This window comes from Penicillium verhagenii (genome assembly GCF_028828195.1).
Source record: "Penicillium verhagenii strain IBT 33310 chromosome Unknown utg000004l_segment0_segment0, whole genome shotgun sequence".
In the NCBI taxonomy this organism is placed as follows: domain Eukaryota; kingdom Fungi; phylum Ascomycota; class Eurotiomycetes; order Eurotiales; family Aspergillaceae; genus Penicillium; species Penicillium verhagenii.
The window spans coordinates 536,105-561,050 of record NW_026643168.1 but is presented as its reverse complement, the minus strand read 5'-3'; the positions used below and the strand labels follow the sequence as shown (position 1 = coordinate 561,050).

Here is a 24,946-nt window from a genome sequence, read left to right as displayed (position 1 = left end):
TTTTCCGTAATTCACGAGCCTTCAAATTTACATATCGAGTCTGGAAAATCCCAGCTGTGTAGTGGGGAATTCCCCTCTGCTGGTTGTTGTCCACTTGATGCAATCATACGGTGTCAGTCACGTCTAGTGTATGACATCGATAAATTGATATTCATACATGTACAATCTCGATAGTGAATAGATACCCGCACTGAGCCTTCGGGGTGGCTTCCGGCCCCTACCCTTTTAAGTGAGTCGTCTGGCTGAAACCATTCCGAGATTTCTATTAAGATCTCTTTTGCTATCTAGCTCGAAGACCATGTGTACTCATGGTTCTTATTTCTATGAACAGAAAAGACTGCTGTCTTTCGTGACAAAAGCAATATTTGAAGGCTTGGTGAGCCGGTAGATTTAGAGGAAGGATGCGGCAGGGAAAGGGGCAGCGAGGAGGTCGCAGAACGCAGATCTCGTACTATGGTGATCAGGCTAAGCAAGAGATCTTCGCCTGTAGGGCTCTGCTTAATATGAGCTCAGATCTAGTTTGTTACAATATGCTGCATACTGTACAGGGGCAAATTATGACGTTACATGTATTGTGTCTTAAGGCATGTCTAGACATATGTGCGGCATCCAGCAAACTCCTTTTCAATTTAATTACTAGTATACTAAAATTTTCGAATAGCGAAGACCCCCCCTAGATACAAAATTTGAATTTCCTCGTCATGAACGCGCTTTCTTTTCAATCAATATTATAATATGAATTTCCTCCCAATTACGTGGGTGGCCTTTTCTCTCTCCCCCTTAAAATGTTACGCGTAATTTACGCTTCCATTCAAACAACATACGCCTAATTTACCAATGATTTATTCACTACTTTTATTCCCTGGGATCTTAGCCACGAGTAGCGGTCCGCACTTAATGGCATATTGTTATGCTGAGAGTATCCCTAGGTGGGAGCATGGGTATTTGCGATCTCACGGGTCGCCAGAGCGGAATCGGAATTACCTGTACTTTTTGACTATTAAACTCATATTATCACTTGGCTTATGCTAACTGTATTTAATGTTCGTTAGGATGGCCACTACATATTATTAGAGGCGGGTGAGATACACTCGTAGGAGTAAATATAGATAGCGTCGTAGTAAGCTACGCTTCTATAGCTTAGGTAGAAAGTGGTAAGTTTGGTTGCACTTCACACTATGCTACTGCGGAGGCCTTATCTTAGACATCCTGCGACTGCATAGCTGCTATTATTGTAGCTGCCATTTTAGAAGGGGCGTCGGATTGAGCGGCTTCTAACAGAAGAAGCGAAGGAAACAAGCAGTGGAATGAATATGATCTTGATTGTGTTCTAAGCTAGGAAGAAGAGAGACGAGCCTGCTATCTATAAAGGAAGAACACCATGCGGTGAGGGACGGCAGAACCAGGAGAAACCGGAAACATCCGGTGGAAGCTGCATGGTCATGTGATTCCAACAGCTTCTCGTAAACTCAAGGTGGCAGTGCATGGAGCTGAAAGCCGGGACGTAATTAGGAATGGGGCCAAGATGAAAAGAAAGGGGGTGGTGATGCGATAGACATGTTTTGGTTATGGACTCCCGGGTTGGTTTTCAGGAGGAGTGGTATGTAGGCGACTACATTTGAACCCCACATGTAATTGATACTGTCTCTATCGTTCCCGTTTTCCCGTCCTCGTTTCATTGGCCAGCCTGGTCTTGAGGATTTGTTCTACCTGTTGGTGGGTCTTTCACTGTTAGTATGAGTTAGCTAGCTTTTCAGATGACCGCCCCGGGCACCCCTCTAGAAGAGGTGCTGGCCTCCTGTTTCTCAGAACCCTAGGAGCAATCATCATACACATCCACTGTTCCATTCCTCTCGCCGTAACACTTGGAGCGTCATTTTGATTTTAAATTTTTCAATTTAATGACAGGACACCCGGGCTGTACATGTGGATTGGATTGCATATTTATATAGCAGAATATCATTTGAGACCATGCGTGGATCAAGCCTTTGGCTGTCCTTCAACAAACATAGCCGTATCATGCTCTTCTCGGGCCCTCTGTACCGTCTGTGAATATTTCTTTCCCGCAATAAGCCACCACCCGAGTTCAATGATCAAGAATCCGCCAACAACCACACATGTATAATTCATATTGGCAACTAGGATAGCGTCTGAGTTAGCAAAAAGAACACATTCAGCCAAGTTTATTTCGATCTATGCTACTAGTGTAGAGTACTCACCGGTAGCGGGCATTTCGAAAGGGAAGGAGAAGAAGATAATCGCAAAGACTAGCCATAGCACCGAAATGATGTTGACCGTCATCCCCAGGAATTGACCCATCGCGAACGGTCCGCGGTGCATTGTGCGTCGGCGCAGCAATACGTTCGTCAGAATCGGAACGACATATGCGAGGTTGTTGATCGTCCTAGGAAAGTGTTAGCACATGTACATGGTCACATTTGTCGTCATCGCTTACACTGCAGAGCTCATCATCGAGTTGAATGCGGTGCTGGATCCCAGATAAATGCAGCCCAGTAACGCGATGATAACTCCGACGCAGAGCTGTGCGTTGAAAGGTGATCCAAGCTTGGGATGGACGCGTGCCCAGCTAGATGAAGTTAGGATACCATAATAATAACAGACTTTCATGATAGATCACTCACATGTGAGAAAGGGGAAGGCCATTATCGCGAGAGAATGCCCAAAATACACGTCCAGTGCCTGGAATTTGTTAGAAATAAAGATCATCGTATCGAAGCGGAATTCTCACTCAATTGGGAGCCGATCACACATGGTCCTAGCGCAACCCAGACCATGAAAACGAGGCCAAATGCACCACCCTTGGTGGAAGTTGCTTGCTGGAAGATCTCAGCCAGTGGGAGACCCGTCCTCGTATCGGCCAGTGAATCGTAGTTCTGAACGGAGAACATCAAGCTGAGCAAGTATGAGATTCCTGTAACAAATGCAATTGAGAGGGTGATCGCTGGTATAGGTTAGCATCTTCCAGAGTACATAGGCCGTCGAAGAGGATTCTGGAAGCTTACCAAGACCCAGAGGGGCGTTTCTCCCGGGCTGTACATATATCATTAGCATCCAAGGACAGAAAATTGCAACGAGGCTCGGGGGCTCACATTAGGCATTTCTTCGGTAATGTGCTATATTATTGAATGTTGTTAGTCTCGCGACTATGGTAATTCGCGACAATGAAGGCAACTCACGGATATTCCATCAAGCCCACCCAATGCGTATAATGGGTTCACCAAGCCGGTTATAAAACACATCACGTTGTTATCCCATCCTGTCTTGTTCATCCACGTAGCAAATACAAATTTGCTGTCGTTGTGTGCGGGTGCGGCGGCGGCCACTGTGACCATAGTGATAAACCATGCCAATTGTAGATAAAGCACTAATACCAGAGTCAGGAAGGCACCTTTGGTTGATTTATGAACACTAACGGGAGAATTTGTTGATCGCTGGGATAAAACGATTGCCAAACATGACGATGCCAGATGTAATAATATTCAAGATTTGGTATGCAACGAAGGTCATCCAGGGCTTGACTACCAAATCATCGTGGTATAGCGCAATTAACCCCATGACCGTTGAGCCGTAGATAAGATTCGTTGATGCGGTGGTGAAAATCCCTAATAGCATGGTCAGCATCCCCCCGGCTAAGTTCTTCCAACAAGAAGTATAGCTCACATCCAAAGACTGTGCACCACCCCGTCGCAAAGCTCAGTAGACTGTTATATCTTTTAGGGGCGATGGCCGCGATCCAGTGATACATTCCCCCTTCGGTCGGGTATGCGGAGACGAATTCTGCTAGAGAGGCGCCGACAAATGACTGCAGGATGAAGACGAGAATGAAGCCGTAAATCACTAAGGAAATTAGCTTTGCAAGTGTGCTGCGAGGTGATTTGGTTCAGTCGGGGCTTACGGGCGCCAGGGCCACCGGAGTTCAATGCGGTGATTAAGCCCAAACCAAGACCTGGAGTTGGAATCAGAAAACACGTCGGCCAAATACCTATATACGGCATTCGAACAAACCTGTCCATGAAATTGTACAATTGGCAGCTAGGCCAATTAAGCTCCATACCGAGAAATGTCGCTTCAATTCTTGCTTATGTCCTTTTTTTGGTCAGTCCCAGTCAGGATCAAAGCCATCTTTATCGATCCGATCGCAGAACATACCCATCTGCGCCAAGCGCAACTCATCCTCATCGCGAACCTTCAACACTTCCACACTCTGGCTGGTCTCAGACGATCCCGGCTTTGGAACCGTGGATCCGACATCGGGTATACCCATATTGCGTGTAAAGGGGCGTTCCGCGTGGTTGACAGATGCAAGGATGTGGGCAGAACAGGGAAACTTTCGATTCGACCCGGTCGCAAGACCTTTTCCAATGCGCACATGGCATAGCTCCTGTTTTATTCATGGTCGTGCAGCCTTATCGCTGCACGCCGGGGATTCTGGGGATTTCGCCGGTTTCGCCGGACTGATAGCCGGTGAGGGGCTGAGCGGGGACGAATCATAGCGCCGGGATGCATCTATGTGGATGCATTTCTACCGGTGATCAATGTTATTCCCCGAGTGGAAGTGTGGAGGTGGCGATAAGTGGACGTTCTATTTGAGTAGTGCGAGTCCCTCGTTGTGAGCATGTATTCGAGCGTTCGAATATGTCTGGTGGATTGAATTGAGGGTCTTGCCACGTTCCAAGGCTGCATCCTGTTGACTTCAGCTCCAGCCTCCAATTATATAGAGTGGAGTAGATAGTGGGTCGCAAGGTGGGCTGTTGTCGAGGTTCCAGTAAACACTGTTTGAACTTCGAGTACGATCTCTAGATCAAGACTGCGAAGTTCAACGCCCATGCATGCACGAGCAATCAACCTTGGAAGATGAATGAAAATTGAATTTATTATGCCCAGGAAGTAGTTTTCAATATCCCGTATTGCCAGTCGAGTCTCGACTTCTCTCCTGTTGTTCTGCTGCTTCTTTCCGCCCTGGTCCGTGCGCGTGCCCTAGTCTGTGAACAACAATGGAACTTAGAAGTCAGCACTGATCGGACAAAATAGCAGGGTTTGGTCCCTGAAGTCATGTAGTGTGCTTATCTTTGACAGACTCAGGCGTATATAACCATTCTTTCGGTGTAGCCCTGGACTGTAGCCTTTCTTCGAGGCTCCTAGTACAGTCGGTTGCCGAAGTTCATGCGTAGTAACCATCCGGTTACCGGCATGGTAAATTTGAAGCTGCAACCACCCAGTCCTCACGGCCTGTATTGAACTGCATATGAATTTGTGGCGGGAGGATCTCATAGATCTCTGTGATGCTGGAATGCGGCACTGTTCGGTAGAACTAGGGTCTCCTGGACCTTTAGTTTTCTGTGCTGTTGAGGACCTAAGTAGTTGTAAAAAAAGTTATTCGTAAGAACAAGGAGGGGGCTCTAGGCCTTGTGTGTTGGTCTCAAAGAAGCTATTGGGGCCACGACTGTGAGTATAGTAAGAAGGGTGAATAGCACTGCTTTTCAAAGATGTTGGAATAAGATTAACAACCTAAGGTGGGAATGTGTAGAAATCATGCCGTGTAGTTGATGTAAACCTACTACAGGCACACGGCACGCCGCATATACTAACCACCCAAGTGTCCTGTGGTGTAGGATTTCTTTATTAGAACCAATGCTATAGACTAGATGTATGAAGTTTGTTTCTATCTTGGGCAGTGTATAGAGTTGTTTGTATGTAGTAACGAAGTGAGAAAATGGGGTACTACCGTACTAGTAGTCTAAGCTTTTGAGGATCTTCTTTCTCTCTCCTCCACTTTTCCGTCTCTAACCGTCTCTAACCGATCCTACCCGTCTCTTCCCCTCACTAGCCGTTTCTACCCGAAAGCTCCACTCGATCCAAAATGCCCAGCAAACCCTTTTACAAGATCGCTCCGTACTTGCAGGACTCTGTCAAGTACAAGGAGTACCTGTGTTTGGGAGAACTTGGGCAGCTGGATTACGAAGATTATGATCGGGTAAGTTTGTTGTTTACTTCCACTCCCTGACGCTCGATTTCCCTCATCGAATATCATTGTGTGTCTTTTGGAATCAAAGGCATTGGTCCGAAGCTAACTGCGTTCTACTAATCCCAAAGAATGACGAGGGCCAGATCATTCTGAATGGTAGCGAGGCCTTCTGCCGATGGCCGGATTGTACCGACAAGGTTAGTAGCACGAGGAATCTTTACGGAGTCGTGTGGTTTTGAATGCTTGCTGACCTATTGCTAAATCGCAGACTACTCGATACACCTTCCAGCACCTTAAGGTGCATCTGAAAAACCACTGCGAACTCCCCGCTAGCTACTACGGGCATGATGGCTCTATTTTTGCCAAAATGACCCCTGCTGCGGGAAACCGCCATGGTATGTTTCCTGGCAATCTGTACAATGACTAGCAGCCACGTACTAATTGGTCAGACTGGTATGAAGAGCTGGTCGACAATGCCAGAATGAACGCGGCGGAGAAGCCGAAGGTCCCACTTCTCACCAATGGCCTGGTATGTACCATTCCCTCAACAGCTCATAAAGTGCTTCCAACTAACTCTGACTTTCAAAGATCTCGAAGATCAAGGTCGCGGACAAGCTTCACGCCATCAACCCTGGCATCAGCATTCCTTGCATCTACTGCGAGAAGGCCGCTCCTGGCGGCGGACGGACACATGGTGCGTCTTACTCCTTGCTTACTGATTGCTTGGTTGTTCTCTAACAAGTTATCAGCTTGCTGCGAAGACGTGCAGCGTTGCGGGTGGTTAAAGACTTTCGACGTCACCGAAAGTCTGGAGTTCGCCGATCCCGCCCAGGCCGTTGCCATCAAGGCCGCCAAAGCTGAAGCCGGCAAGGAAAAGGCCAATGCCATCAAGGAAAAGGCCAAGGCCGCCAGGGAGAGAGCCAAGGCCGCTAAGGCCGCTAAGGACAAGGCCACCCGCGGCAATTAGTTCCTGGGTTCGTGGAGTTTCGTGGAGGCTCGTGGAGGAGATATGGTGCAGTTTTAGTTTCTCGGCATTCAATGCCCGATTGTGTTTTTTCTTTTTGTTCAATCTCGTCCTCAGATGACGCTTTTTGTCAGTTTTTGCTTAGAATGCCTGGGCACTGCATATCACTAATACCCCACTTATGAATAGCTTTTAGGGAACTCGAGGCCGAAGAAGTGATCGGTAAGGCTTTGACTCTTTGATCACCTGCGACAGGGCGTAGGGCGGAACCACGCAAAGATGTGTCAAAGAGCTGGTTGAAGTATATGTACTCAGTCAACAAAAGTGTTAAGCTCTGTTTTTCTTACGGGCAAAGACGCTGAATGGATGCTTCTCGCTAACAATTTCGATATTATAAGCCAAAAATCCTTGAAAGCCGCCACGCATGCGAACCCGACGTCGCAAAAGGGGATCTTCAAGAGGCAACAAACCTCTGCTATGATAGCCAACTGTCTGGAAGGTATTTCTCCCCTTTAGTCCTCGGGTGCCCGCGGCTCTTTTCGTCATAGAAAGGTCGTTCGAACTTCGAAGGTAAGAGATGAAAGTAGCCACCGAGTAATGCGTACTGAGTAGACAGCCATCTTGAGTACTCGTCATGGGAACTAAGTGTATACTAACCATTCCAAGTATCAAGTGTATCAAGTACATTGTATGTAGAATTCAAGGTTGGATACATCCACTGCTACTAGACCGTAGAGATACTACTACCTAAACCTAAATGGTTAACTCCGCGCGGCGCTCTTGAGTTGTGTATTCACCTGGGTGCTAGCCGGGCACTCTGAACGGAGTTTATTCCCCACATGCACTACGAAGTCGCGCGATTCTACGATTTCTGTTTACGAAATGAAGAGCTTACAAATCCATTGAACAAAATACCAGCCGTGTCCTCTGATTGGAATGATAGGCCTTGTCAATAAGCCTCGAGGGTTGACAAACTTTGGGTCAGGTCCCGGTCATGACTACGCCGCTTAACAACGAAGTCGGGTTTTACGCCTCAACATCATTCGCAAGTGATTTACAAATTCCAACTACGCATTCGAGTTCAATGAGTGCTGACCTAGTGCTGGTTGACAGATACCCAGAGCCGCTTGGCTTCCATCCTATGTCAACCAATCAGACGGCAGAATTGATCTCGGGCATGAGTAATTATTTGCCACTGGGTAGGCCAGTAAGCATTTAACGACCAGCGCCAGCAACAACAACCTACACCACGCTCTAGGTATTATACTCGGCGTCGGACCAGTCACGATTCCGGAGCAAGGCAACCGATCAAGGTCGCTCCTGTACAAACTTCCATCCCGACACACTATTTTGCGTCAACAAATAATATGCCGGTACATGACTACGGCGTGTGGAAGGCAAACGCCGTACACTACGTCGTCGAAAGCCGCGAGGATGGGTCAAAGAATCCGCATCTCTTGCTGTACTTCGATGACAAAGGCAACACAACGCACCATGCAAGGTATCACGCTCGCCACAGATCCCATAAGCCCAGCCAAAGGAATAAGGAAATCGTCGGCCTTATCCGAGCAGTAGTCAACATCAAATCGGGAGACAAACCCGAGTCCCAGGTGGTCTGCTGGGTGGACCGGGATTTCAAAGATCAATCTATTATCGATGGCCTGAAAGATCTGCCATTGGGTTTTCATCAGCTGGCAGAGACATCGCCAGGCCCGGCTGGGTTACGGACGGACTATCTGCGAACTGAGCCGTTTGGTCTGAGTACCGGTCGCATCTTACCACTTGCCAATGCCGATGAGAAAAATGACATCGCTGGTATTTTGGAGCCCGAAATCGAGGAAGCAATTAACCAGAGTGCGAATATATATCTATTTGGGGCGCGGTTTGTGGATTACAAAGGTATTCATAATTTGCATATGAATCAAGGAAATATTGGGCTATGGGAGCATGATGATGGTGTATTTCAAGATGGGTTCATTTTGTTTCATCGGCCTCGTGAGGATCGATGGGTTGCTGTGTTCATTGGCTTCACATCACAAGCTGTGGAGACCGACGAATCCTCCGGACATCCTCTATCATCATCAGACACCTGGAATGAAAGCTAGGCCGCTCATAGTGATCCAATATAATATGTTTCACTCGTTGAGAATTCAAGGGCACCGAATCTGTGTTGCAAGGGACGGTCTCTCGACCAATTCACAGGCTGAACATCAGCCTTTTCTTAAGATACTTTGAACCATAGCTTTCTTTACTTTATTGAGACATCTCGCAATTACCTAGATTTTTCTATCAAGAGTACCTGGTGGTTAGTTCACTCTAATTACAAGTTTGTACCCGATATATCCTATCCAACTCGGAAGTAGACTATTTGACTTCCGTAATTTGTCAATCCACTTGCATCACGAATACTGACTATGTATGCGTTTCCTCAATGTCTACGTCCACTTTCCTTCTCGATAATCGAGATCCACTCCTCTCACTTTTGCCCATGTTGTACCGTTGTTCTTCCAGTGCTCACTTATACTTCCCGTCCGCGACTATCACTTTGCTCATGACGCTTAATTGATTGGAGCCCAGGACTTTCCTCGTCTTCTTTCCTTTCATCACTTCTTCTCTTTTTACTTTCCCTCTGATTTGTTCCTTACTCTTGGAGCTTCCTCATACATGCGTATCTGATTCATCATTCGAGCTGCGGTCTTCAAACTTTGCCCTCTCCATCATCCTTCTCATTATCCTCTCCACCCTCCTCTTTCATCCTCCCTTTTCTATACTCACCTCCGGCTCTACTATCATCCGATCAAAAATCTCAGCATCCGCAAACTCTCAATCAATCCCCGATCAACGCCCTTTATCTTTACCACGACTCATGTTTCAGCAAGCATTTTTACCTACCGAAATCGGTTGTCTCATTGAATGAGATGATTTTACGGGAGCGGGACCCATACACATGTGCAACAGAAGCGATGCTTCGAGGAGTGGCGAATCACATTCCTTGTTGAAATGTCAGCTCTTATTCTCGTTACTGACGACTTTGCAATGACTGGTACGATATTGATCGTCCCGGATTACCCAACTCCCAGTTGGTGCGACCATTGCAACAACAATCACGATAATATGTCGTTTGCGTGGTCCAAGAATATCAGGATTTGCTTCATCTACAATCATCATGGCTATCGACCGGGTACTGGTGGAGATGGGTCGTAAGGGGCCTGGCTTCGTGGCAAAGTTTACGAACACACGAATTCACTCCTCTTGCCCAAGAAGGAATGAAAATGGCGAGTTTCAAGGGGTGAGTTCAAGATTACCTTGTCGTATTCCCGTACCGGAAGTCCACAGATCCAAAGCTAACAACTCATTTTCAAAGTTTATCCTCATGGAACAAATCTATTGGCTGGACTGAAAAAATGGGAATCCTCGATAACATCGCTACTCAGAAAAAACGAATCGGATCCGGAGTTTGCAGAATTCAGGGGATCGACTGAGCGCTTAGTAGAACACCCAATCACCATGTCAAGCAAAAGTCCTTGGATTCAGAACTTGCCAAGCTATGAACTGGCTCTTTGGTTCACGCCAAGAAAATGCCCATCACTTTCCGGAACTTACATTTCACCTCGCCAGGTAGGTTTTGCCCTGTTTATAAATATTTCAAGATACTCACGCGTAAACCAGATGGCCTTGAAGTTTGCAGGGACTTGTTCAAGATCATTGCATGAAGCCTTGCATGCGGGGATGGAAAACCAAGCTCTGATACAACACACAGTCAAGTTCGTCCGAATGTATCATATTCTGGGCTTCTATGTGCAACCAGCCATTCAAGCACGACAGCATGGCAAGGTGATGAGATATTTAGCCCACGATTTTGGCCAGTTCAACGGAATGCCGTGTCAGACACTTCAGTGCAACAAACAAGCATCTCGAAAAGGAAGCCCCCGAAAATTCCGGCGAAGAAGGATGACCATTACATTAATGAGGTTTCCACTACAAAATCTTCTTTCACAAGGAGATGTGAGTTTCCAATTCAATTTCTTATTATATATAATTCGACACTAATAATGGGTTACAGGTCATCAACTGATTACGTCCTACCCTGTTCTACCTTGCCAGAATCCAACTGGCCTACCAACCAATGTTGCGGATTGGGCTCATTGTCATCGTGATCGAGCTGTACGTTTAGCCTCTCGCAAGATGTGGCCGCCACCGGGGTTCTGCATCCACTGGCCATGTATACTTCCATATACTAAGGAAGTTGCAACAAAAGAAGCAAGACAGATAATTCAAAGCAGACATGGGCTAGAAAAGACGACTGAAGCTTCTATACCATGGGAGCCTCAATGTCGTGTAGTCCAAGGGCCATTGTGGCTCTCGGAAGACAACGTTTTCTTATGCTTATTGACTCGTCAATGTCGAAGCAACTGGAAATTCTAAGAGACCTTTACCTTGGCCCCATTTCCGGGCCCATTTCCAGGTTGCTTTTCCGGGGTTATTGTTCCAGCCCCATTACAAGCCCCATTTCCGGGCTATTCCCGGCCCCCAAAATTTGGTGGCAATCCTGATCTCAGCTCCCTTATTCTGGTATGTAATGACTCTGTTAGCCCATGTTTTCACTATTTTCGACCCTGGTGTTCAATCCCTGGGATTTGATAGCGGAATACATCGCCAAGCTATACGAGGCTCAATCCCTCATCATGCATTTTACCCATAGCCTACTTCATCGGCTTACGGTATGCTTTGAGATGCAGATTCTCACATCTGTCAACTATTGAACCCGCTCACGGATTGGTTTGAGGAGGATACAATCGGGAAGCTGGACAGCCCGGTTTCTCAGGATCAGCGAAGCGTAATCCTGTATTTTGTGATGCATGTGTACTCCCCCAGCAATATGCACTTATATATTGGCCAGAAGGAAGCGGAAACCAGTTCCTTGTTCAAGCCTCGGGTCTCAAGTGTTTTGCAGTCAGCTGAGAACATGGAGCTATTGTCGTCTAGGAACCGTGAGGGGAAGACTGCATGTGGAAATTATATGTCATTTTGAGATGGTATGCGTACCGATTTCATAGTCGGGGGGGGGGGGGGCGGAGGGGGTCGATACCGTCACCGTGGTGCGAACAACCCTTTGGACGATGCAATGACAACCGGCAGCAACATCGTCGAGCTCTAGTTGTGTGTAATTCCAGTGGACTGTTTCATTTGCACTGCTGACATGAGAACAGATGTTGTTACCATGAGCAAGATACGGGAATGACGGGGGCCACTCCCCCTTCTTGTGAATTTTATTCCCTTTCACGTCTTTATGTATTAATCCCCACACCAGGAATTGCGGCTTCGATCGTAAATGTCAGCAATGCTAAAAGACGGGAAGTTCTGGTCTTGAGGTTTTCATCATCGGAATTGCAGCCACGCTGGATGAGGCCATCCGAAAGTCGATGAGTTAGTGTTTCGCTTCTATTTTTGGCGGCCGTCGGAATTTATTTTGTCTGAGTTTTACTGCCGTCGAAGTTCGTTTCATGACTCTTGCTATCATCGGAATTTCTTTTATGATGTATGTCTACTGAAAATTGCTGTGCTGTGGACTTGCATATCTAATGAAGATTGCTTTGCTGTGGGGATTGCCGAGGGCGGCAATCGTCTTTTAATGTTCGGAGGGGGGCACATTCGCCATCCCAGAGTTTTGTTTTGTTTTGCATTTTGTCTTTTTAAGCCTTCAAATGCCACAGCTCATGTATAGTTACCAGTAGTATTCCTTGGATTACTTTCAACTCAACCTCCTGAAGTGCTATTTCCACGCCTTTTCCCCTTCCAAGCTTGTAAAATTTATGCAAAGCCCACTGTATAATCAAGCATTGAAACGTTGCATGGATGACAGCATTGGGGTACGAAATCAGGTAAAAATAGGAGTCGAAAAGTCAGTCTATCAGGCAGCAATGGGGAAGCCAGTTTGAGTTTGGCCCCAGTGTCCTAACTTTTCTGGTACATCCCGACAAGATCGTCACTTGCGGGGTTGTGTCTCGAGTTGGCTCCATGCGGTGAAGTCTTTTCTTGATGGTGGGCCAAATGAGAGTTATGAACAGGACGCTACTTTGTATTTGGCAAATCGGTTTAAACCAGTCGCATGAGATCGATTTGCCACTTTTTTTGGTATAAAGCTCAAGGCAGGCTTGGTGAAAATCAGATGGGTTGAAAGACGGTAACATACTTAGTACCCAGCCACCTTTCATAGCGAGTCTCTTCTGCTATCTTTTGAATGCGGCTTAGATGGTATGATTGCGAGTATGGCATTAGCAGGTCCCCGCTCGAGTAGTGGTTCAGCGATCTAGTGCCCATTGTGGGCTGCAGTGAGGAGTGAAACCACCTCAGTATGGCCGAACTCGGATGCCCGGCTAAGAGCAGATCTTCCTTGTAGGTCTAGAATAGACGGATCAGAACCAGCATTCAGAAGCAACTCAACAATCTCAACGCGATTATACAGTGCAGCATAATAGAGAGGGGTCGCCCCGCAGCGTGCTTGAATAGAGAGATCGGCACCCGCCTTTATGAGGAGCTTCACTATTGCAATATGACCAACCCTTGCCACTTGATGCAATGCTGTATGGCCTTCTTCTCCTTGGAAGGAAACGCACGCCCCGCAAGAAATGAGGTATTTTGTCACAGCCACATGTCCGGCTCCAGCAGCGACATACAAGGCGGTATACCCCTTTTGACCAAATGTCGACGAGTTGCGGAAGTTTAAACGGTTTTCGCGTGCGAGATCAGCTCCAGCCTTTACGAGAACATCCACTACCTCCAAGTGGCCCCCTCTGGCTGCCCACTCGAGTGCAGACCGGGCCCAATATCCCCAGCGCGCATGACTATAAGCGTAATCTGGCGCTATTCCCGCATTTAGTAATAGCTTTACTATCACAGTATTGCCATTTTCAGCTGCCTTTTTCAAACAGCGCTGCAACCTAATATTGGTAGGCCGGTCAAGTGTGGACGTATCTATTTTGCGATTCAGGATAGCAGCAGTCCTCTCAGAATCTCCGGCACAGACTGCGGGATAGAGCGCCTGAATGTTGAATCGATCCCCAGGTTCAACAAGTAAATCATGAATGGCTAGAGAACCTTTCTCGCAAGCAGATGCAAGGGCGCTTCTTTTTTCATCTTCGTCCAACTTAGCCCCGGACTCAAGAAGAACTTTCACCACGGCATGATGCCCTGCAGTAGCGGAATTATAGAGCGCTGATGTGTAATTACGGTGGTCCACTCGTTTCGAACCAGCGACATATGCAACCATTGCGGCGTGGCCTCCCTTAGCAGCAAAGTATAGTATTGTGCCCCATTCCAAGTTGAATCCCGCATGCTCAAGAAGTCGAAGTACCTTGAGACTACCTGAAGAGCCCACCGTGTCAGACAGAACGATGTTGCTATGCGAGATATCAAAGTCAGACCCCATCAGCACTTTCACCACAGAATGGTAGCCAAGCATGGCGGATTTTATTAACACCTCATGTCGTAGTTGCATCGGAAATGATGATAGAGAAAGAAGAATCCTGGCTATCTTTGCTCGACCCAACGAGGCGGCAAGTCTCAGGGTATTCGCTGTAAACTCAAAGCCAGCCTCAACGAGCTTATGAAAGACATGCGTGTGGCCGTACTCCGCTGCTAGATCCAGAACACCGCTGTATACATGTATATCCGCCATATCTGGGTGCGACTTCATTTTGTTCAGAAGCATTGACACTGTCGAAAGATGGCCAGTCCTTATCGCCATATGTAGTGCGGTGCGGTGGAAAGGAATGGACTGTAAAACATTTGCACCCGCATCAATGAGGACTTGGACAACCGCATCTGAGCCACGGTAGGCCGCAGCATGTAGAGGAAAGAATCCACGACTATCCGGCTCATCGATCTTTGCCCCCGCGGAAATAAGTAGCTCCACGACGGCTTGATGCCCTCGAAGTGCAGCCTCAGCTAAAGGCGTGACCCCGCGCTTGTTCCGCACGTGGATGTTCACGCTTCTGGCTAGTAAATTCTGTATCAATTTTACATCGCCTCTGCGTGCTGCTAAGTGCACAATTGTGTCTCCAGCAGTATTTCTTGCCTTCTTTATTAGATCCTTGTGCGGAAGAACTAGAGAAAGACCTTCAAAGGCTTGAATCAGCCGGTAGCATGCGTCGGGCTCTAGATACGTGGCGATATGGATCCAAATCTCGAGAGGTAAATTTGTTCTCATCATGGTTATTGACTCATTGCTGAGGATCGGGTTTTAATTTGTAGAGCTGTAATGAGCAAGACGAGAGCTTGGCGGGATGTTGTGAACAGATTACACAACATGGCCCGCCTCTTGTCATATTGGGTATAGTGTGGTGGGGGCTAATTTCTGGCAGTGCCTCTATTGACTGTCCTTGCGGCGTGTGTATATTTTGGATCACGGTAATAATCAGTCGGGACTATGTATAATGGCGTGTAGTAGTATTCCAGTATAGAAACTAGCGCATCATAGATCGCATGGTGGCAGCATCAGGAACAGACCTTGCCAGGGCTTGCGGAGAAAGAGCGGGGTCTGACTGGTGCGTGGCGGTAGAGGGCGAGAGGGCGTGTCGGGACGGGTTACCAGATGCCTTCAGACCAAGTGGGTGTAGAGTAGAGATTGTCAGTCCAGTTGCCCCATAAACTCGCGAGGTTGCAGCCGAGGCAGCAAATGCCAGGGCCCAGTTGAGATCAAGTCCGAGCCTTGCGCTCTCTGCATTATTAATGATTGTTCATAGCCGATCGCGTCATTTATGCACCCCGCAGCTCATATATTAACATTCAGCCTCACAAAGACCCTGAATCTAAACTAATCGGGCAAGTGCGCGAGTGAGATATTTCATTTCCTCAACACGAGGTCAGAAATGCGGAGTAAGACCCGAGGAATCTGTCGACAACGTAGGTTGTCAAGGACTAAACTTCCAGGGGGCGAAAAGGGGGCTTATGCCCAGCGTTAGCAAACAAACTTCAACGGCGCCGAGACAATTTATCAGTGATCTCTCGCTTGTCCGGTTCATCTCGATCATTGTTCCAGCATGAAGCCCTATGAGAGTTGCCACTAATAGTTAACTACACTTCGGATTCCGGATGTATGTGTAAGCAGGAAGTTATTTTTGTTTTCCCTGAATTTCATCATTGAAGTTCCTCGTATCCACTCGCTCCACCAAATCCAATACCCCCACTGAATTTGAAATTGCAATTTCGGAATCTTCCATTCAGCCTCATGAAATCTCTGCTCAGAGAGGAATCAACAAAGGAGGGGAAAAGTGGGAACGGTGTGCGCCCGGCTATAATTACCGCTTGGACCTTTGCAAGTCAGAGAGCCTTGCCATCACACTCGTCTATTTCTGACTTTATGACTTGGCCAAATTCCGGGTATCGGGGATAGCCGATGATTCGATCAAATCGAAGACCTTAAGACCCACATGCGACAAAAAGGAACAAATGGAAAATTCGAAAAATTCGAAAAGGCCAAGCCTTTCTTACCTGTGAGCCTAAATCCCGTTACGGTAGGTGGCCTCGTGCCTGAGATTTGGGCTTTGGGGGGATTCGAATGGGAACTGGACTATTGACGATAGGTCACACTAGAGCTGCAGGGCTCATTCGCATTTGGTTGAATCACCGAGAAAACTTGACTGCTTGCCAGAGGTTGATGGGGGCACAATTCACCCGGAAGGCTCGGTTGAATGACAGCTCGAAAGGGGTTTGTGCGTTGTCCTGGGCATGGACCACAAGCTCTACCCTAAGGAGCACACAAGGCTTTGCCCTGCAGGATGATTGATGCCATTGGACCCTGATCGAAGAGTTACGAGCTGTGAATTGCCAAGCTTCCATCTCAATCCTTCGAGACAACAAAGGAAATAGCCAAGAACAACAGGAACATGAGTCTTACCATAGCCACGTTACGGCGTTTTGAAGAGAGAAAAGTGAGACCATGTGGAGAAGGACCAACGGAACGGAGACTGGGCGTTTCCGACCATCGTTTTACGGAGTCAAGAGACCAATCAAATACATTGCTTATGTCCCATTAGGTAACAATAATTCACTAAAAATCCCCAAAATTCATATTGCAGATGGACCCTTATGGACCCTCAGATGCTCGTTTAGGAAAGACACCGCATGACCTACAAGGCTTGGATAAAACCTTCCAGCATGGAATGGGTCTGATGCTCCACAGAGCAAATTCCATTCCCTGGACCCAACCCGGAGCCATGCGATTGGTGTGCCTTTTTCCCCATATTCTATTTATTACTTACCTTCTCGCCGGCTCCTCTGCGACTTTCGTTTTAAATCTTTTGCGATTCCGTCATCAACTTCGATGTCCGTATCATTCCGCCTCGTATTCTAATGCTTGCATAAAATTCGCCTTTTTGCTCTCCTGCACGACCTGGAGTCTGTCAAGACTTCCAACTCACCTTACCACCAGCTCCACCACCGAGTGATCGACGATAACGCTCATCATGCTCGCGGGACGGGCCTCAGCTTGCCTCAGCTTCGTCTGCTGTGCACTCCCCGCCCGCGCCATCAAGAGCACTTTGAATTGGGATATCGCGCGGAAGTTCTGGTTTACGTTCCTTTTCTTGACGGTCGTCTGCGCAAAGCTTCTTCACATATACGCTCATTGGGACTCGGTCCCGCTCTCCCAGTTGATTCTGTGGGGATCCACGTTCTTTCTCCAGGATTTCTTCTTTCTGTTGGCTGGATATGCCTTGACGCAGAATTTCCAATCTTTGATTGCGCGCATCGCGGCGGGACTGGTGGTCGTGTGCACTAGGTAAGTCGAAGCTGTCGCATAAGACGTATCGACAGGGCATGGCTAACCGCGTGTTACTTTAGTCTGATCCTCTCCGTCATGGCGGCCGCAAATACCTCCTTCTATGTCCTTACCGGCGCAGAGATCCATTGGCGCCAGGCAGGCTCCTTCAACGCCGATCCAGCTGCCATCAACACCCTGCTAACGGGTCTCACCGGTCTCGTTATCGTCGAAGGATTACTCCTCGTTGCGGCTGTTTTCGCTTCGCCATATCCATATAACGGCATGGAGACTTTGGTGGGTATCTGGAGTCGAGTCGCCATGGCAGCGTGGAAACCTACTGCCGAGGTTGCCAAGCCGGCAGTCGACTCATTGTTGATTCGATACCAGCCTGTGGTAGAGCGTGTTTTGAGTCGCACTGCTCGCGGCAGAGATATTTTCGCCAACATGAAGGTCTATGAGCCCGTGGCGCTGAGCGATTACGACGAAGAGGACAAGATCGCGTCGAATTCGGCTCCGCTTTTGGATCAACCGAGTCAACTTGACGATGGGCAGCCTGCGCATACGGGGCGTCCAAACCATGTGCAGCTCATCAAAATGGCACTTGTCGTTGCTGCCACTCTTTTCGTTCTCATTTTGCGATGCTTCCGTCCATCCGATGAGTCATATGGATTCCTCTCTCAAACCATCTTCCTATCTCCATTCAGCGGAGTCGACTCGCAGACAAAATTGGCCGGCATCACCGGGGAGCGCGAACTGGATGGCAAGCTGACGGCTCTGACCACCCCGCCAAAGTTCGACTGGTTCCCGGAGGGCAACTGGCCCGGCTTCAGAGATTGGGAGATGTCCACGAACGGAGAATTCGAGCACAAGCATTACAATTCGACTGAGGATCCTCTTCATATCTCTAACTTGGACCTGGACGTGCTGGAGCCTCTCCGTGAGGTCCTCAAAGGCAATCACTTAAAGATCAAGCACGTGCTCGTATTCAAGATGGAGAGCACTCGGTTTGATGTTTTCCCGCTGCGAAATGGTTCCTATTTCCACGACCGCATTTTGGACTCGTACAAGGATAGGCAGGTCCCAGCGGATGTTCAGAGACGCTTAAATAACCTCACTCATACTGCGGAGCGTCTTACCGGCACAGAGTCTGGATTCCACAAGAATGGAACTGTGACACCTTACGGCGGTATCTATGCTACTAACTCATACACCGCCGGAACATTCACTTTGAAGAGTATCGAAGGAACGACGTGCGGTCTGTCGCCACTTGTAATGGACTTCAACCACGAATACGAACACCACATCTACCAGCCCTGCATGCCACATGTTCTTGACGTTCTCAGCGCCAGCACAAACGATAGCGCCAGCGCCGATTTCACCAACTGGCCCTGGCGACCACGGTTCATGCAGTCGATCACCGATTCCTACGACCACCAGGACCGTCTTACTCCTGCGTTGGGATTCAAGCCCGAGAATATTATCACCGTCGAGTCGATTGACAAGGAACACGCAAACGACACTTCATTCCACGGCGAGAAGTTCAATTTCTGGGGATATCCCGATCACGACCTGGCAGGCTACTTCCGTGATGCGATTAACCATGCAGAAGAAAATCACGAACGCCTTTTCCTTGAGCATTTGACTGGACTGACTCACCACCCGTGGGACACGCCTGGCAAGAACTATACCGAGCTCATCAGCTCGTCTTGGGGTGGAAATAACGACGATGTCAACAAATACCTCAACACCATCGGCATCAACGATAAATGGTTCGGTACCGTGCTCGATATTCTCGAGGAGACAGGCGTTGCCAACGAGACCCTCGTCATCATGACAGGCGACCAGTAAGCATATATCCACCTCGGTACACCCAAATCTCGAATCTAACCTTATCTTCTTAGCGGCCTCTCCCTTCTCGAAGACAACAGCATCACCCCCTACGACAACCCGCACGTCGCCAACTTCCACGTCCCACTAGTCATCGTAAGTTACCCGCACAACCACATCCGCAAAACCAAGCTCCAATCCTAACTAAAACCCCAGTCCAACCCCAACCTCCCCCCAATCCAAATCAACTCCTCAGTGACATCCATCCAAATACTCCCCACAATCCTGGACCTCCTCCAAGAATCCGCCTCCCTCTCCCCGCAAAGCGCACAGGCCATCAAATCCCTCCTCCCCCTCTACGAAGGCCAATCCCTCATCCGCCCCATCATCGACTCAACCGAGCACACCCGCAACTGGCAGTTCACAGTCATGAACACGGGCGGCTCGATGGTCGCCATGCGCTCCGCCGCCATGCCGTACAGACTCATTGTCCCGCTCGTTCCGGAGGTCGAATGGCGGTTCACGGAGCTGGGCTCCGATCCGCATGAGAAGAAACCGATTAAATCGTTTGATCTTGAGGCGCTGAAATCGGCTGTTGCGTTGAGGCATGGAGCTGAGGCCGTGCATTGGGTGCATGAGGCTGCTAGGGCGGCGCAGTGGTGGGTTAGTGATAATTGGAGGCGGTATGAATATTCGCCGTGAGTGTGGACTTGGCGGTGCTGAGGGAATTTCGTCACTTTTCTTTTACTTTCGAGTCTTTTGTGGGCGCATTTGGGCTTATGCGCCGAGATGTTTGGTTCACTTTCCCCTCTTTTTCTCTTTTTCTCTTTTCTCATCTTTGGTTTGATTTTGTTCTTTTTCGTCGCGTTTTGCGTTTGCATTTACGGATGTTATGGAAATCATGACTTCTCCGATCAGCATGGCGCAGGGGATATCCGGGTTCGTTCTGCTTTACTATGATTTTTTGGTCCTCTTTTCTTCTTTTTTTCTGTAATTAGTACTTTGTACTGCGGCGGCCGATAGAGGCCACCCAAGGGTCACATCAACTTTCCGACCGGCAGAAAGTAAATCACGAGTAATTCAATCCAAATTCATATTTGTTTTTGAACTCCACATGATTATATTCAGCGCTGCATTATACCTTGAATCCTTGAACTCTATTACATATAGTGCTAGTTATATTATATCACTTCTCTGTCTCTGAGTAAATTATCACAACAACTAGCAAGAAAAGAGAGGCAGAGATCCTAGTCATATAATCCATTCTTAAGTCTAATCTCAAGTCTCTTCTAAAAGTGACCCCTATTTAGATCAAATCCCTAAAGATATTCCTATATGTGATAAATACAATACGGGAAACAGGGCGGTGAAGTGAGAAATTGAAATTGGGATGTGACCTTTGGCCTCTATCGGCCGCCATACTTGGTAGTAGGTACTTACATGACTTAGTAGACTTGGCAATTGCATTGGGTGGAAGAATTGGCTCAATTAAAATTCAAATTCAAGCTTGAAGAATAAGAATCAGCTACCTTGGAAGAAAAAACCAAATCCATTACGTTTCCCAATTACTCTGCTCTATTTTTCCTCCCAATGAGAATTTCCCATCTAGCCACGATGACAACATGCTGCTAGCCATGCATAACACGGCAACGAAGCACGCCACCACGCACGTACTAATGTCAGCACGAATAAAACTTGCAGCCGGAACAACGATCTGAGCTCAGTGACCAGCTATTCGACACATCGCGTAACACGGCCAGAAATGACGATCCACCCAGCAGGGTAAAATGTACCTAGAGTCTAGACTGGAAGCTGGTCTGGAATCTGGATCTAATGCTAACCAAGTGCCCGTGCTTGCAGATCATCCATGGCCAACTTACCATGGTTCACGCTCATGCAAGGACCCTCTCCCCCAAATGCCCCAACTTCATCTCCCTCAACCACCTCCAATCCAAATCACGAAATGAGGAAACCAGAGCAGAAGCCGTGGCTTTTTCAATTACGCTCGTCAGAGACTTTTCTCGTCTTGACTGTGTCCATTGCTATTTTTACCGTTAGTATTTGGCGTTCTTTCTTTTTTTTTTTCGCCCGCCGGGATGGGTGGGGTACGCTCCGTACGGTCGCTAACTATGTGTATAGGATTCTTTTATTTATGGCGTCGTGAGTGACATGTCTTCTACTCTATTCTTAGCCATTGTAGCTCTGTTTCGTGCGACTGATCTTTCCAGATCGTTCCTGTCATCCCAGTCGCCTTGATTGACCGCGTAGGCGCCCGTCCGGAAGATGGTATGCATTCCCTTCCCTCCCTTACCTTCCAGGCTTCCACATGGTCCCGGAATGCGACGCACCATGCAACACGCCGCATCCACATGCAAAACAAGACTCTAACCCTCCACAGCACAATACCTCGTCTCAATATTACTCGCCGTATACGGCGGCACACTTCTCGCCGGATCCCGTAAGTGTTGCTTTGAGCTTTGAGCTTTGACCTGCCAGCACAAGCTCCAGCTAACAAGCACCAGCAATATTCGGCTACCTAGCTGATAGATGCTCGTCGCGGAAAATCCCCTTCGTCCTCGGACTGGTTGCTCTCGGCACATCCACGGCGCTATTTGCATGGGCGCGCACATTTGCGATCCTGGTCGTCGCGCGCACTTTGCAGGGCTTCTCGGCTGCGGCCGTGTGGGTCGTCGGCCTTGCGATCGTCGCTGATAATGTGCCGTCGGAGCGGATCAGTGCGGCGCTGGGAACGACGACGATCGGGTTGACGTGGGGATTTCTACTTGGTCCGATGATCAGTGGGTATGTGTATGATACGTTTGGGTATTATGGGTGCTATGTTATTCCGGTGGTTTTGATTGTGGTGGATGTTGTGTTGCGGTTTGCGATGATCGAGGTGCCGAGTATGGACCTTCCCGCTCTTTCTGTTAACATCTACGAGTTTTGCTGATATTTTGCACAGAAAGGGAGCATCGGAAACCGAAGCCTGAATTGCGCGCTGGCTCGGATTATCAGAATGGTCGATATGATACCTTTAGTGGGAACGATGCTCGGAGTCCCGCCCGGGTTCCTGTGAGGGAGTATGAGAGCGAGACCGAAGCTCCGCTGTTGCAATCACCACGACCCGCAGAGCAATCCGGTAAAAAGGCAGACAAGCCTGCTACCGTATTGCGTCTTCTGATCACCCCCCGTCTACCACTTGCGTTGGTGGCGACTACATCCGTGGCCCTCACACTTTCCGCCCTAGAAACCGTACGTATGCGCACCATATCTCCCATTCCAAACTAACACATCCCAGTCCCTGCCCCTCTTCGTCATGGACACATTCGCCTGGACAGCCCAAGGCGCCGGCTTCATCTTCTTCGCCATAACGGTGCCCAGCTTCGCCGCCGTCCAAATCGGCCATCTAATCGACTCAGTAGGCGTCCGCACCCTAGGCGCCATCGCATTCGCAGTCTCCTCCTGCACCTGGATCGCGCTCCGTTTCATCACCGAAAACTCAACAGCCCACATCGTCCTCCTCGTCCTCCTGCTCCTTATCTTAGGCTTCACAATCGTCACAATCGAGATCGTCGCCATGACAGAGGTGTCCCAGGTGATCTCGGATTACGAGGCTGAGTTCCCCGGCGTGTTTGGCGAGAAGAGCCCCGTTGCCCAGGCGTACGCACTGTTCAATATGTCGTTCGCGGCAGGCCAGCTTCTCGGCCCACTGGTTGCGGGTGCCATTCTTGTCAATGCGGGCTGGGGCATGATGACGCTCATCCTTGGCATCGTATCTGCCGTTACTGCTCTCCCCTTTGGCATTTTTAGCGGCCCGCGGAAGCTCGTCGAGGCTGGGGCTGAGACTGGTGATGCGACTGTTTAGATATCACGGGTCGAAGCAGATGGTACCGACGAAGCTACGGGTTCGTGGCTCTCTCACAGGGACTTTAAAATGCATGGTGTTGGGCACGTTTGGAATAATGATGTTACGAAATAGCTTGTGGCGCGCTCGTGAACCCGTGGACCGTGCTCGCGCTGCGCTGTACGGTACACGGTGTGCAAGTGTTACGCTTGATTTTGACAAATCAGATATCGGGCCGCGTACATATACGATTTGGTGGCTGAGACTGGGCAGCCTGCTACTTCGAGGGTGAAAAGAATGCTGGGTCATGTGAGAAGCTCACTGTATAGCAATGATTTAAGAAATACATGCAAAAAATGGAGGGGTTCAATTCTATAATCATGCCCTGCTTTCTCTTGCTTCTCGCTGATCATTTCTTGTTCAGATTCTGGGCCGTGGTTTGATATGAAGAGCCAAAGTACCGACTATTCCCTTTCGTTCGATCGCGGGGCTCAATTTATCTTCCCCTCCTCACACAATATTTATGCACTCGAATAATTATAGCGCGAATCCACGGGCGTCATCATCTACATCTTAGATAACTGAACATTGCCCAAAACCCGTACTTCGCTCTGCCCAATTCTGACATTTGAATACGCCAATATTTGTACTATGTAGTAGACGCCATGCAAAATAAACCTTTAAAACTGTACCAAAAACACCAAGACTCCAAACTCCATAGATAAACCATACAACACCAAGAATATCAATAACACGCCTGAACAGCCTTCAACCCAACCCCATGCCCCGCCGGATCCCGTCTACACTGCACAGCCCGAATAGCCTCCGACCCAATCAACCCCTCCGCAACCAAACACCTCACAAACTCCATAGTCCACTCTTGACACCGCCTATTACTACTCTACCAGCCCGACGAACCCACATTAGCAGATGTCCTATCATTTTGTGCTCTTCAACCCAAAATAGCAACAGGAACGAAAACACCCACATCAGTGACCGGCGCCAAAAAGTTCTCACTAATCCCCGGCATCGCGACCCTCGCCGCTGCGTCCTCGACCGCACCACGCGGCACGCAATCGCTGCGCTTGGCGCTATCGCCTGCCGGGCTGTCGACGATTTTGTCCGAGTCTATCTCGCCGATGGGGAAGACGGTGTATTTTTCTTGCGTGTCGGCGGCGGGGCAGTGGTTGCGTTTGAACTCGAGGGTGTAGCCTGCTTTTGGGGCGCCGGTTGCGTGGATCAGGGTGCCGGTTTGGTGGTGCGGTGTTGGGATGAAGATGGCGAAGTGAGAGCGGTGGGTGGGGTTTGGGCGGGAGGTTATTAGGTAGATTGTTCGTGGGGGCATGATGGTCAACTGGTTTATATGTACTCGAATGTACTGGGTGGTGTAGTGTAATAGTAGGTGAGGTGGATATGGAAATGGGTAGCGTAGAAGGGGAGATGGTGTGGTGGTGAACGAGGTGGAATCTGGCATTTGGGCAGGGGTTTTCTTGTAGTATTTAAACTGATGTCATGGAAGGAACTGGGATCTTGGATTTGGGATGCGGGGTAAGGCGAATGCTC

The 24,946-nt window shown here is 48.6% G+C and overlaps 7 protein-coding genes across 7 annotated transcripts; 4 read left to right on the top strand and 3 right to left on the bottom strand.

Annotated features, from left to right (window-relative positions):
- Positions 1–1,980: 1,980 nt before the first annotated feature.
- Positions 1,981–4,285, bottom strand: N7466_003140 (uncharacterized protein; the record flags this gene model as incomplete). Its single annotated transcript, XM_057162537.1, has 13 exons — positions 1,981–2,138; positions 2,220–2,404; positions 2,456–2,587; positions 2,643–2,700; positions 2,750–2,962; positions 3,024–3,051; positions 3,111–3,134; positions 3,198–3,385; positions 3,435–3,623; positions 3,682–3,858; positions 3,917–3,967; positions 4,027–4,107; positions 4,171–4,285. 13 exons carry the CDS (start codon positions 4,283–4,285, stop codon positions 1,981–1,983), a joined length of 1,599 nt encoding a protein of 532 aa, XP_057023652.1.
- A 1,596-nt stretch (positions 4,286–5,881) lies between these two features.
- Positions 5,882–6,953, top strand: N7466_003139 (uncharacterized protein; the record flags this gene model as incomplete). The annotated part of the gene is made up of 6 exons (XM_057162536.1): positions 5,882–5,995; positions 6,115–6,183; positions 6,255–6,381; positions 6,436–6,515; positions 6,575–6,680; positions 6,736–6,953. 6 exons carry the CDS (start codon positions 5,882–5,884, stop codon positions 6,951–6,953), a joined length of 714 nt encoding a protein of 237 aa, XP_057023651.1.
- A 1,364-nt stretch (positions 6,954–8,317) lies between these two features.
- Positions 8,318–9,055, top strand: N7466_003138 (YukJ family protein; the record flags this gene model as incomplete). The annotated part of the gene is made up of 1 exon (XM_057162535.1): positions 8,318–9,055. The coding sequence occupies one exon, from the start codon at positions 8,318–8,320 to the stop codon at positions 9,053–9,055; it is 738 nt and encodes a 245-aa protein (XP_057023650.1).
- A 4,205-nt stretch (positions 9,056–13,260) lies between these two features.
- Positions 13,261–15,162, bottom strand: N7466_003137 (ankyrin repeat domain-containing protein; the record flags this gene model as incomplete). The annotated part of the gene is made up of 1 exon (XM_057162534.1): positions 13,261–15,162. The coding sequence occupies one exon, from the start codon at positions 15,160–15,162 to the stop codon at positions 13,261–13,263; it is 1,902 nt and encodes a 633-aa protein (XP_057023649.1).
- A 2,254-nt stretch (positions 15,163–17,416) lies between these two features.
- N7466_003136 (uncharacterized protein) lies at positions 17,417–20,241 on the top strand (the record flags this gene model as incomplete). The annotated part of the gene is made up of 4 exons (XM_057162533.1): positions 17,417–17,730; positions 17,793–19,556; positions 19,614–19,695; positions 19,756–20,241. 4 exons carry the CDS (start codon positions 17,417–17,419, stop codon positions 20,239–20,241), a joined length of 2,646 nt encoding a protein of 881 aa, XP_057023648.1.
- A 1,261-nt stretch (positions 20,242–21,502) lies between these two features.
- On the top strand, positions 21,503–23,404 carry N7466_003135 (MFS transporter; the record flags this gene model as incomplete). Its single annotated transcript, XM_057162532.1, has 7 exons — positions 21,503–21,592; positions 21,679–21,699; positions 21,768–21,825; positions 21,938–21,997; positions 22,062–22,442; positions 22,502–22,791; positions 22,838–23,404. The coding sequence occupies 7 exons, from the start codon at positions 21,503–21,505 to the stop codon at positions 23,402–23,404; spliced, it is 1,467 nt and encodes a 488-aa protein (XP_057023647.1).
- A 931-nt stretch (positions 23,405–24,335) lies between these two features.
- Positions 24,336–24,728, bottom strand: N7466_003134 (uncharacterized protein; the record flags this gene model as incomplete). Its single annotated transcript, XM_057162531.1, has 1 exon — positions 24,336–24,728. One exon carries the CDS (start codon positions 24,726–24,728, stop codon positions 24,336–24,338), a length of 393 nt encoding a protein of 130 aa, XP_057023646.1.
- Positions 24,729–24,946: the final 218 nt, after the last annotated feature.